This window comes from Octopus sinensis, linkage group LG30 (genome assembly GCF_006345805.1).
Source record: "Octopus sinensis linkage group LG30, ASM634580v1, whole genome shotgun sequence".
NCBI lineage: Eukaryota > Metazoa > Mollusca > Cephalopoda > Octopoda > Octopodidae > Octopus > Octopus sinensis.
The window spans coordinates 1,625,689-1,639,775 of NC_043026.1; the positions used below are offsets into that span (position 1 = coordinate 1,625,689).

The 14,087-nt window shown below is 39.4% G+C and overlaps 1 protein-coding gene across 1 annotated transcript in view; it reads right to left on the minus strand.

Annotated features, from left to right (window-relative positions):
- Window positions 1-2,861: 2,861 nt before the first annotated feature.
- LOC115226588 (serine/threonine-protein phosphatase 4 catalytic subunit) overlaps window positions 2,862-14,087 on the minus strand; it is a 41,017-nt gene continuing 29,791 nt past the window's right edge. Inside the window, exons 6-9 of the mRNA XM_029797599.2 lie at window positions 11,791-11,917; window positions 8,349-8,538; window positions 6,585-6,663; window positions 2,862-3,236 (exon numbers count right to left, since the gene is read on the minus strand). Coding sequence (XP_029653459.1) covers window positions 3,186-3,236; window positions 6,585-6,663; window positions 8,349-8,538; window positions 11,791-11,917 — 447 coding nt within the window. The 3' untranslated portion in view covers window positions 2,862-3,185. The remainder of the gene's footprint in view (window positions 3,237-6,584; window positions 6,664-8,348; window positions 8,539-11,790; window positions 11,918-14,087) is intronic.

Below are 14,087 nucleotides of genomic sequence, written 5' to 3' on the forward strand. Positions count from 1 at the left end.
GCACCAGCAAGGAACCTGTGTGACGTGTCTCGCTTGCCTGACTTACTTTCAGGAATTTTTTACACAAGGGAATAGAGAACATATTCTCTTACATCTAAAAACTGCAGCCAATCCACAAACTAAACTAGTGGATGTGTGTTTGATTTCGTTTATGTACCTTGGGTGGCTTCTAATTCGTATTTGAGTATATATATATAAACAAAAACTTGCACATCAAACCGCATTTTCCTTCCTTAACCTTTTAGCATTTAAACCAGCCTAATCCATCCCAATATTCTGCCTGTTTTATGCTCACACTGGCAAGATCAGGCCTTTCACACCAATCCTATAAAGCATAATCATGTCAAAATCTTTAAAACTACAAGACAATGCTTGAGTAACTGAAAACAGTGTGAACAAACAAGCATCCCATTTGGCAGAGTGAAGAGAGGGAGGCAGCAGCACTTTGAAACTCAAAATGAAAAAAATGTCATTGGTTGTGGAGCAAGTGTGAAACCTGTGAATTGCAGATAATCAGGTATCCCCAGTCATCATGAACTGGACTCAAAGAAACAGCAGCTAAAACATCAATTAATAACTGATTTATATACATAGCCAAGGTTTCCAGAAACAAATTTCATTCATATAAATGCAGAGGTCACTGGATTAAGAGCTGAACTGCAAAATACTTCTTTGATGGCCACCACAGGCTATTATCAGGGAGAATTACAATCACCCAGCCAGAGACACACTTTTTCTCTTTATACAACCATATCTGACACATGCACAAGTATACACAATATATATATATATATATGTATATATATATATACTTTATTTAAAAGCAGCAGAAATTCAACAAAAGCTGTTACTAGGAGTTTCACACTAGGAGTAACAGCTTTTGTTGAATTTCTGCTGCTTTTAAATAAAGCATATTACTCTACCCCTGGTATTTGAGTAATCTTTTTTCCACCTTGTTTCACATTTATGTGTTTACTCCGGTATGTATGTATATATATATATATAATATATATATATATATATATATATACACACATACATATGATGATGATGATACATACATAATAAAAATATGTTACAAAAAGAAAATAGAATATATATATATATAACAACAATTGAGGAACGGCTACAATAGGCCGCTCGACCCACTAGAAATAGCAGCCAGGGCTCCAACCGCAAATAGTAGTAATTCCGAAATCTAAGGAAAAATTGTTGTTGAATTTATTCATAGTCTTTGACTATTTCCTCTTTCTCACTAGACCCCTGGTGGCAAAATAATTGCTATTGAATTTTTTGCTACCCTAAATTGATAAATATATATATATATATATACATACATATATATTACAGACAAGGTAGTAAATGTCAAATGCTGTGAGAACAGCAGAGAAAGATCGAGTATTTTCCCTTAACCCTTTTGATACCAACCCGGCTGAAACCAGCTCTGGCTCTGAGTACAAATGTCTTGTTTTCAAAAGTTCTGAATTAAAATCTTCCACCAAACCTTAGTCACAATTTATGTTCCTAACATTAGCTTAATGATAAATAAGTTATTTTACAAAATTTTTTGTTATATTTAAAATTAATTGAAAGAAACCCAGGACATCGCAAAATAAATACAGTAACGAAAGGGTTAAAAGATGGAAATATATATATATATATATATGTGTGTGTGTGTGTGTATATATATATATATATATATACACACACACACAAATATATAATCCAAAACTATATGTATATATATATATGTGTGTGTATGTGTATATATATATATATATATATATATATATCTATATATATATATATATATATATATATATATATCTATATATATATATATATATATATATATATATATATATCATCATCATCGTTTAACGTCTGTTCTCCATGCTAGCATGGGTTGGACGGTTCGACCAGGGATCTGGGAAGCCAGGAGGCTGCACCATATATATATATATATAAAAACATTAAATTATATATACATATAATATACCCAAAATTATATATACATGCATATAAACCCAAAATTATGTACACACACATATAAATATATACAGACACGCACAAATTTATCTATATAAAAACTCAAAATTATATATATATTACACACATGTACATATACTGGCAAAAATGTGCCTGTGATATTTTTCTCTGTTGCTGTGTGTTCCATATGAGAATGGAACAAGTGAAGTAAGCAGAAGAAGAAAGAACTTCTGCCACGAATGCAGAAACAGGTTTACATATAATTATATAATAATATATTGTACATCATAAACGTATTATAGATATCAGGAGTACATTAATTATTATATATGTTTATAGCTATACATATATACAAAAATGTCTACACATACACGCATTTGCATGTGTGTGTGTATATACATATACACACATACACACTTATGCATATGTATATACATGCATATAACCATACATGTATCCACGCATACACACACATAAATACATATATACATACATAAATGGATACCTATATGTACACAAACATGCATATACATGTGTATGTGTGTGTAGACATGCACTGACATGTATATATGTATATATATTACTTGTAAATATATATATATTTACAAGTAATATATATATACATGTCAGTGCATATGTGTAAACACACACACATATATATATATACACACATACAGTATATACTGTAAATTACATTATATACATATGTATAATGTATATTACAATATATATTCTATATTTATACTATATTTTATGTATATATTATATCAATGTGTACATGCATTACATTACATATATATGCACACACATACCTACTTTTGCATGACATTTATAAAATATAAACACAGATTAAAGAGAGAGAGAGGCTGAAGTTGTATGAGAGTGGTGTGATGATATTTAATGAGAAATGAATGGTGACAATGAGTATAGTAATAGGAGATATAATTGTGTGCATGTATATATATATATGTGTGTGTGTGTGTGTGTGTGTATGGGTGTGTGTGCATGTATGTCTCTGTTTCCGTTTGTGTGTGTCAGTCTCTGAATGTTATGTTGTGTAACAGCTGGCCAATCACAGTCCAGTTAAGTTCACAGGTAAGACGTATTTGGTTTATGGTAATGTAGGAGAGAGAGTGACAGGTAAGAGAGAGAGAGAAAGAGGGAAAGGTGTGGTGGGGCAGATATATTGACGTTCATCAGAGGAAGTAGTCTGGTTGTGGCTTTTTAGATGGGATTCCACGGCATTCCTGGAAAAGAGATTGAGACACAATTTAGACATCCATCAATGCAGACGGAACATCATTAAAAATACATTTAACGAGCACCAAAATTAAGAGTCAGCATCGTTATTATCATAAGTCTGATGAAATCCAGTGGCTGGCCTGCTGATTGATGCTGTTCCAGTAGCCCAGTGGTACTGAAGCTATTGTCAGGAACTCTGCATGTGGCCCAGGATTGCCAGTCTTCTTCATGTCTGATGCTGTAGCCATCATCCCTTGCAAGTGATTGTGGCATGGTTGCAGCATCAGCGACCTGGTTCACACGAGCCCAGTGGCAACAGGCTATTGTGTCTGGGTCAGTTGGTTTGCAAACAAAGTGCTTCTCAGAGGAACAGGCAACAGATGGTCACACAAGGCCGAACAATAACAGGTCTATGATGTCCAGGGCTGCATGTACTCCACACTGGAGGTATCAGCAGGCTGGCTGGTTCCAATAGCATCATCGAATCCCCTCCTTGCATAGCATCAGAAATATACATCACATCATTTCACCCCCAAAACACACTCTACATCAGAGTTGTTGTTTGACCATCAAAATATAAATAATTATCGAACCTTAAAACATAAGCAGCACATTGTTTGACCCCTAATAAATTATTTAGTATCATGATCATTAATCCCAAAACAGCATAATCATCTGATCCCCAAACACATCCTTTCAATCCAAAACATCATAAACCAATATTCACCATTAATACACCATATAAGATCATCCCAAACATCGATCCCATAAAATAAAGCTCTTAATTCTCCTAAATTTAGATTGAATTCGATTGGACTGCTTATCTCTCCACCAACCATGGTCTGAGATGAAGGCCATGAATTTGAGTTCAAGATCATACTGGTTTGATGAGCTTATTCTGCCACACTGGCTCCACATGGCTTGGCAGAGGGGTGCAATTTTTATACTCTCACCCAAGAGTAGTAAAATTGATTACATTGACCTCAGTGCTCAACTGGTACTAATTTTATCGACCCTGAAAGGATGAAAGGTTAAGTTGACCCAAAACATCAAACATATAACAGATCCCTAAAGCACCTCTACCTTCGACTTAAAAGCATCATAAATACTACAAGCATATTACTTGACCCCAAACATTATAAACATACATGATCCTCTAAAACATTTTAACCTTATCTGACCCCCAAAATAAATCATAAACATTATGCACCAGCTGAGCCCCTAAAATATCACTGTACTAAAGCCAAGTTGATTCAGATATTTTAGGCTACAGGAGTTAGTATAATCAGTGGGGCAAAATCTAAAATTGAAGGGCTTTAGAGTCAATCTAGCAAAAACCAAAGTCCTAGTAAGTAGAAAAGCAGACAAAAAAAAAAAAAAAAAACTTTTCAGGTATATGGCCCTGCTCAATCTTTAGCAACTCCCCTAAGATTTACTCAGTGTAAGCTATGGACACATAAGGTGCAGCAATATCAAAGGAAGGTTAATCAGGAAGATAGTTTTTGTGTGTGGCAGATGCACAGGAACCATAAACACTGAAGATGTACAGGAAACAGATTCCTTCACATACCAGGGGAAGAAACCAGAAGTAGGTGATAGCTTCCGCTACCTAGATGACCAAGTATGTAGTGTGTGGTGGTTGATCTGAGAGTGTAGCTGCTAGAATAAGAATAGCCTCCTGCTCAGAGTGAAAGGTAGAATATATGATGAATGTGTGTGAACAGCCATGCTACACAGCAGTGAAACATGGGCCATGACTGCTGAGGACATGCGAAGGCTTGAAAGAGATGAAGCTAGTATGATCCACTGGATGTGTAATGTCAGTGTGCTTACTCAACAGAGTGTAAGTGCCCTGAGAGAAATGCTGGACATAAGAAGCATAGGATGTGGCATGCAAGAGAGATGACTGCACTAGTATGGTCATGTGTTGTGTATGGATGAGGACAGCTGTGTGAAGAAGTGCCACACCCTGACAGTGAAAGAGGTGGAGCCAGGAAGACATGGGATGAGGTGATGAAGCACAACCTTCGAATGTTGGGCCTCACAGAGGCAATGACAAGAGATTGAGACCTTTGAAGATATGCTGTGATTGAGAAGACGTGGCCAGCAAAGTGAGAGCGCAGCTGTGGCTGATACCAGTGTTGCAAAGCAGCCCATTTAAAAGCACCTTTAAATCATTGGCTGATATACTGTGCTTGGGAAGACCTGTTGAGTCAAGTGGAATCGTAGTTGCAGCTGATGCCAGTGCCACCTGACTGGCTCCCCGTGCTGGTGGCATGTAATAAGCACCATCCAAACATGGTCAATGCCAGTGCCACCTAACTGGCTCCCATGCTGGTGGCACGTAAAAAGCACCCTCTACCCCCTTGGAGTGGTTGGTGTTAGGAAAGTCATCCAGTTGTAGAAACCTTGCCAGATCAGACTGGAGCTTGGTGCAGCCAGTCCTCAGTCAACCCACCCAACCCATGCCATCATGGAAAACAGACGATGATGATGAGTGGGGCCATTTCTGTGAAAGTGGAACATTCCAAACTATTGAATCAATGGCTCACAAAGAGTGTGCGAGAAAATAGAAATGCAAACATTTTCCATACTGTATTTTTCAGACCCAAATTTACAGAAAAAGGCAAAAAAGTAGATTTGACTCCTACAACCAAGACCAGGATTCCAGGATTTTGGTAGTCTTTTATTCTTTCACTTGCTTCAGTCATATGACTGTGGTCATGCTGGAGTACTGCCTTGAGGGATTTTAGTTGACCAAATTGACCCCAGGACTTAATTCTTAAACCTAGTATTTATTCTATCAGCGTCTTTTGCCAAACTGCTAAGTTACAGAGACATAGACACACCAACACTAGTTGTCAGGCAGTGATAGGGGGACAACACACACACACACACACACACACATAGATACATATAAAATATATACGACAGGCTTCTTTCAGTTTCCACCTCCCATATCCACTCACAAGGCTTTGATCAGCCCAAGGCTATAGTAGAAGACACTTGCCTCAAGGTGCCATGCAGAGGGACTGAACCTGGAACCATGTGGTTGGGAAGCAACCTTCTAACCACACTGCCGCACCTAAAGACAATACTTGAATGCTTACACTGTAGCAAAGAATATCTATTTCCAGCAACTAAGTTCAGAGATAAGGTTTCAATATCTCGAGTGTCAAAAGCTCTTCTTCTTTTGATTGTCTTTGATACCACAACAATCATATTGCTCTAATGATAGGTCTGCTCAAGTAGGGCTGATCAGGGCTGAGGGAAGGGCTAACAACGTCAGGAACTCCTACTGCTAACATCATGAACAGAACAAGATGCCCAATGGCACTGCGGCTTGCACTCACCTGTGGGGCAGCTTCAAAAATAGTAAAATCTCTTTGTACATGTTCGTCAAGTTCTAATATTGCTGCAACGTTGCCACATCTGCGAGAGACAGGAAAAGAGAGATTACATGAAAGAACACACAATGAGAAGACTCTGTTGTCTTAGCATTCAGACCACTCTGTCTAGTCCAAGGCTTATTTATCCACATTATTTTGAATTAATCACGCAATGTTGTCGACTGTGTTTTAGTTACAGCTTTAAATCTGCTCTCTCTTTGGTATTTAGCTTTGATAATGGCTAAAGAGCCAGAAACATTGCATCTGCGAAAGCAAAAGAGGGCAACAATGGGCAGATTTGGTGTTTTTACACCTTTTACCTTAAGAGAGAATTTTTCATCCATCGTAACCACAGTGACTTTGCCTTTTAGCAGTTGAAATATATCACAAGCATATTTTAACCAACTTAATGTTTGCATATCATCAGGGGTCATCAAACTTAACAGCTTGCAAGATAACTGAGAGAACGACGTGTGGGCTGCGTAACTATTTTGTTCAAGACAAAAAAATAAAGACAACCAACATATTTATTCACCAAAACGTTATCAATAAGATAGTCATATCACACCCAGAGTGCACATATCCAAATCTCTCAAACTAAGCAGCAAAAAAGGTGAGTGAGATTTGTGAAACAGGAACGTAGCTTTTAAGAGTCATCAGTATTTGCTTTGGAATTGCTGCATCCAATCAAGAGAATTGCTTTCAAATGTTCATCGGTCAACCGCATTCACATACTTCAATTTTGAAAATGTTCGCTCACAAACACAAGTTCCAAAGACAACTGAACTCTCATTGCTGGTACTTACACAAAAGGTGAGCCAGGTGAACTGACCATGTGGGCTGTAGTTTGGTGGCCCCTGGCATATCATCATCATCTGCTTTCCAACGGGAACTGGTAAGCTAGAGGGCTGCACCAGGTTCCAGTCTAATTTGGATGCCCTTCCTAACACCAACCACTCCAAGAGTGTAATGGGTGCTTTTTATAAGTCATTTCCGTGACACTGGCAATGGCCATGACTATGATTTTACTTGGCTTCACAAGTCTTTCCAAACACTGCATACTGCCAAAGGTCTCAGTCACTTGTCATCGCCTACATGAGGCCCAACATTCGAAGACATACACTTTGTGTGTATGAAAGTTGTGGAAGAGGAAGAGCCAGGAAGTACTGAAGGCTGATCTCAAAATGCTGAACCAGACGAAGGTGAAGACAGAGGTCTGAGATTGGTGGTACTGTGTTGTACTAGAGAAAACCCACCCACAACAGAATTGAGACCACATAAAAAGCACCCATCACACTCTGTGAAGTGGTTGGTATTAGGAAGGGCATCCAACCAGACTATAAAACCTGATGTGGCCCCTGTCAAACCGTCCAATCCATGAGAGCAGCATGCAAAACAGACCTTAAATGTGGAGAATGATGATTTTTATATATTTCTATACATGAAATGTGCTTCTTTCCGTTTCCATCTACCAAATTCACTCACAAGACTTTGATCAGCCGAGGACTATTATAGAAGGCACTTGGCCAAGGTTCCAAGAATTGGAACTGAACCCAAAACCATGTGGTAGGGTAGCTGGGAAGCAAATTTCTTGACCACACAACCATTCCTGCATCTAAGAAGGTTAAAAAAAAAGAAAAACCCTAACTAAACAGATCACAACTTTATTAAATCTGATGCTCTACCAATTCCACAAGTGCACCGATTACCAAAATTTATATAACTCACCTGTAACAGTAATTTGGTGCTGACCAGACAGTTAGAACAGTCTCATTAAAATGCCATTTGTAGCCTTCCATGACCAACTGATGAGCCCGGCAAATGAGATCAATGTCATTAGCAACATTGAACTGTGACACCACATCACTCCCAAACAGGTACCCAGCTCCTCGGGGAGACACACCCCAGCCTTGCATGTCTGTAAAAGAGAGAAAAAGAAAAGGTTACAGGTACAAATATCAATGAATGTAGCAAGTAAACAATTGGTATAGGATTCTTTTAGTTATGTTTCAGGCATTTGCCATATCCTGAACGCCTTACTTCCCTGGGCATGGACACATTGAAACTCCAACGTCTGGCAGCTGACTTGGCAGACACCCATAAAATTATCAACCATCATACCAACAATAACTCTGAGCACCTTTTCAAACCCCACCCGTCTAACACCTACGGACATGTTTACAAAGTCAGAAAACAGCACAGCTCCCATGTCTTTCAGAAACATTTTTTTACGCAAAGAGTTGCTGAAGCATGGAACAAACTGCCGACATCAGTTGTTAGTTGTCGGAGCACTGCATCCTTCAAAACTTCCATGCTTTCTGAGATTCGCCAACACCACACCTGATTTTCTCCCCTCCACACACACAAGCATGTATCTGACTCATGCATTGTTCGCTTTCCAGACATTTGTACATTACTGCATATGCTTTATACACACTTTTTGACAAGTTGTGGTGCACCTGAGCACTGCATACAATAATTTCATTATATTATATTATACACACATATGCAGTGGGAATGAATTTGAGTAACTCTTAACCAAATTAATAATCATAATTTACCTTAAGGTATGAATGAATTAAATTTAACTCTTATGAACACTAAGTAGCTATTTCACGTGTGTGCGTATGCTTATATCTTTGTGGATGTTTGTACAAGCGAGTATGTGTGTGCCATACAACCTAAGTGACAGCATTTATACATCCATATCTAGGAGATGTTAATGTTTAATAATAAAGAACATTAATTCGTTGCGACATTTTCCATTTTCATTTGCAAGAATCTCTCTCACCTCTATTTTCATTAATAATTAATTAATAGCCAAATAACTTTGATATGAGGAACAATTTCAAAATTGTTATCTATCCCCACCTTAATCAAGCGAAGCCGTGTGTGTGTGTGTGTAAGAAAAAGCATTTTCAAACAGAAAAGTATGCTATTAAAATGAATTATCATTTACGTAACTCTTTCTCTAAATCATCGGGGATAAATGCCAGCAATGCCCTTCTCAAGCTCTCCAATAATTTATAAACAAAACAATCGGGGCCAGGGAGCGGGGTTGCAGAAAATTCATAATTTTTCAAATTCTCTTTTCGTTATGGGGGTGGGGGGTATTGAAAAACATCAATACATACGAGAGTGATAAAGAAACATGGTGAGTTGTCTTGGGACATGCTAGAAACAACAGCCCAAACCCCCTTAAATCACTGACTTTTCCCTCTGAAAATATAAACAATTTCTTTTTATTTTTACTCTGTACCCTTTTATTCATATGATTTTTTTAATTTTATGTTTATTTCATTCATTGTTTGCAATGTTCTCTCTCCCTCCCACACACTGCAAAGCTTACAGATGGGCTGCTGAATTGGAATGTTGTTTTGAGGGGAAGGTAAAACTTAAACTGCCTTCCCCTCTGTAGTTGGACTACCTTGAAGTTTGTTTAAAAAAGAGATTATGATTGTAATAAAACAATACTTACTAATCAAGTGAGTATAAAGAAATAATTAGACATAAAATATTAAAAAATATTAGAATTGGGAATCAAAAGTGAAAATATTATCAAGTAGCTAGGAGAAAACGGCTTGGAGGGCAGTCTCTCTGCTAGTATGTTTGTTTTTATGTTCCTGCAATATTATAACCATGAGTGTGTAGTGCTGGAGCTGTGATGTCTCAATGTAGAGAAGTAGCAGCTCAACCTGGAGAGAGAACCCCACTCTGACCTCTGACTCCGATTGAGTAATGTTAAACCAAAAACCTGTCAGAGGAACCTCATGAAACCAATATACTCTGTAAAGTGATTGATTAATCAGCTGAGGTAACCTTTCGTCTTCTCTAGGACATGACAACCTAGAGAATGATAACTGAGATAAAATGCAACTGAGTAAAGTTGATGAAGATGGGAGGCGCATCAAGTGAGGAAAACCAAGTCCAAAACGAAGCAGGAGTGAGGTGTGGTCCGCTGACTGATTTATAAAAACAGTAACTCCAAATAAGGACTGACTTGGATGATGACAATGGAGAAAGAGAAAGTGAAACAATGAAAGATGATGATGATGATGATGCTATTATTGGAGGAAATGTTTTGTGGTATTTCTTCCTTTTTGTGCAAATTCAAACTCAGTTCAGGTCATCTTAGCTTTCCATCCTTTCAACAGCAGGAAGCAAGTTGTTGGTATTTTGTTAATTTCATATCATTTACAATTGCTTCAGCAATTGATAATCAAGGTCAATGAATAATTAGAAATGACAACAGAATCAGATTGGTCATGGATCGCATCTTCAGATAAAATGCTGAGCAACAGCAACCTCATGTGGTAATTTGTAGCACACCTAGCACACCTGCTTCTCCCTGTATATGTATGTGTATATATTACACATAAATTGTATGTGTGTATGTTATTTTTTGTGAAATTCAGTTAATGATAAGAGCTTTTTGTTTTCTATCTATCACCTCTCCACTACCAGACTTCCAGTTATCACTGATAACTAACATATATATATATATATATATATACATTGAAACAGTGTTTTGTGATTAGTAACCTAATTTCACTCCTAAGCTCCAGTGCTAACCCCTCCCCCCCACCCACACACAAAAGTACAAATACATTTGGCAAAATACTAATAGAGAGATAAGTTTATTATTTGACAAAATAAAAACTTGCAAATCATTGCTAATTTATTGATTTTGTTCATTCTGGCCTTGATTGAGTCCAACAGGTCTGCAACACCAGCATCTCCTTAATACGTCTTGGTATTGCACCAGTTTGTTTGCAAAATTCCTCTTCCTAGTCTCCCTCCAATACAGATCCCCTTTCATCACTATTCCCTGGTCTACCCTAACCACCGGTCACCTTTCACTGCAACCACTCCTCCCTCGTGTCCCCTCAACCATTTCCAGTTGTTCAAGGACATCAGACATTTCAGCCTCAACAGTCACAAGTTGTTTACTGTAGCTGAAAGTCTGTCATTGTGTGCACCACATACACAAGGGCTTCTTTCAGTTTCCATCTTCTAAATTCAATCACAAGACATTGGTCAGCTTGAGACCCTTGCCCAAGGTGCCACTCACTGGGACTGAACCTGGAAACAGGTGGCAGGGAAGCAAGCTTCTTACCACACCAACACACACAAACATGCATATTTAAAAAGAAAGAAAAAGTTGTTTTACCTTCAGGGTCAGACCACAACAGGTCACACATGGGGCCATCATGAGGAACTTCTTGTTTTCGATCTATGGCCCTTATTTGGTCTAATGTCTGGATTGAGGGAGACAGTCCTCCATGGACACAGAAAATCTGAAGTAACACAGAATGTCTATATATTAGAAACAGAAATCAGAATGTATTTGACATGAAAGTATTAAGCCCACAAGGATAGGCTGGGCTGACATCTTCAGCCAGCCGTTTGTTTCATCAAAGACAACCTGGTGCTAAACAACAAAAATCTGTTTCAAAATATTCAAGTACTTACTCCCATTCTAAAGAGAAAATGAGAAAGGAAAAAGGGACCAGTTGTTAGAGAAGGGGAAATAACAGATGGGGGGGAGGTAACAGAAAAAAAGGGAAGCAACAAGACTGGCAGAGTCATTAGAGCATCAGATACAATGTCTCACCAAACTAGATCCGACTCTCAGCATGCAGAGTTCAAATCTCACTGAAGTTAATTTTGCCTTTCATCTTTACAGACCTGATTAGTTTTAACATAAGACAAGGTGAAAATTTGAACTGGATATGGCCAGTCAAAAGGCCAAAAGGTTATATACAATCTTGTAAAGAAGAATCCTTTAATAATATATTCCTTGATGCACTGAATCATCATCATCATCATCATCATCATTTAGCGTCCGTTTTCCATGCTAGCATGGGTTGGACGGTTCAACTGGGGTCTGGGGAGCCCGAAGGCTGCACCAGGCCAGTCAGATCTGGCAGTGTTTCTACAGCTGGATGCCCTTCCTAACGCCAACCACTCCGAGAGTGTAGTGGGTGATTTTATGTGCCACCGACACAGGTGCCAGACGAGGCTGGCGAACGGCCACGCTCGGATGGTGTTTTTTATGTGCCACCGACACAGGTGCCAGACGAGGCTGGCAGACGGCCACACTTGGATGGTGTTTTTATGTGCCACCGACACAGGTGCCAGATGAGGCTGGCGGACGGCCACGATCGGATGGTGTTTGTTACGTCCCCAAAGCACGGAGGCCAGTCTATGCGGTACTGGCTACGGCCACGTTCGGATGATTTTCTTGTGTGCCACCGGCACTGGTACCACAAAGATACAAATTCCATTGATGTTCATCTATTTTAATTTGTTTTGATTTGATTTTCACTTGCCTCAACAGGTCTTCACAAGTGTCACAAGAAGGAAGGTATGCACAGGTGGACTGACTACGTCCCAGGTAGGGGCCACGGGTTATGGCCTGACTAGTCTTGCCGGGTCTTCGGATGGTGTTTTTATGTGCCACCGACACAGGTGCCAGATGAGGCTGGCGAACGGCCACGATCGGATGGTGTTTGTTACGTGCCCACAGCACGGAGGCCAGTCGATGCGGTACTGGCTACGGCCACGTTCGGATGGTTTTCTTGTGTGCCACCGGCACTGGTACCACAAAGATACAAATTCCATTGATGTTCATCTATTTTGATTTGGTTTGATTTGATTTTCACTTGCCTCAACAGGTCTTCACAAGTGTCACACACTTGCCTCAACAGGTCTCCACAAGTGTCACACACTTGCCTCTGCCTCAACAGGTCTTCACAAGTGTCATAAGAGGGAAGGTATGCACAGGTGGACTGACTACATCGCCGGGTCTTCGGATGGTGTCTTTATGTGCCACCGACGCAGGTGCCACATGAGGCTGGCGAACGGCCACGATCGGATGGTGTTTGTTGTGCCCACAGCACGGAGGCCAGTCGATGCGGTACTGGCTACGGCCACGTTTGGGTGGTTTTCTTGTGTGCCACCGGCACTGGTATCACAAAGAATACAATTCCACTGATGTTCATCTATTTTGATTTGTTTTGATTTGATTTTCACTTGCCTCAACAGGTCTTCATAAGTGTCACAAGAAGGAAGGTATGCACAGGAGGACTGACTATGTCCCAGGTAGGGGCCACGGGTTATGGCCTGACTAGTCTTGCCGGGTCTTCTCACGCACAGCATACTTCCATAGGTCTCGGTCTCTAGACATTTCCTTAGTGAGACCTAAAGTTCTAAGGTCGTGCTTCACCACCTCGTCCCAGGTTTTCCTGGGTCTACCTCTTCCACAGGTTCCCTCAACTGCTAGGGTGTAGCACTTTTGCACACAACTATCTTCAGCCATTCTCATCACATGACCATACCAGCGCAAACGTCTCTCTTGCACACCACAACTGACGCTTCTTAGGTTCAACTTTTCTCTCAAGGAACTTACACTCTGACGATTATGAACACTGACATTACACATCCATCGGAGCATACTGGCTTCAT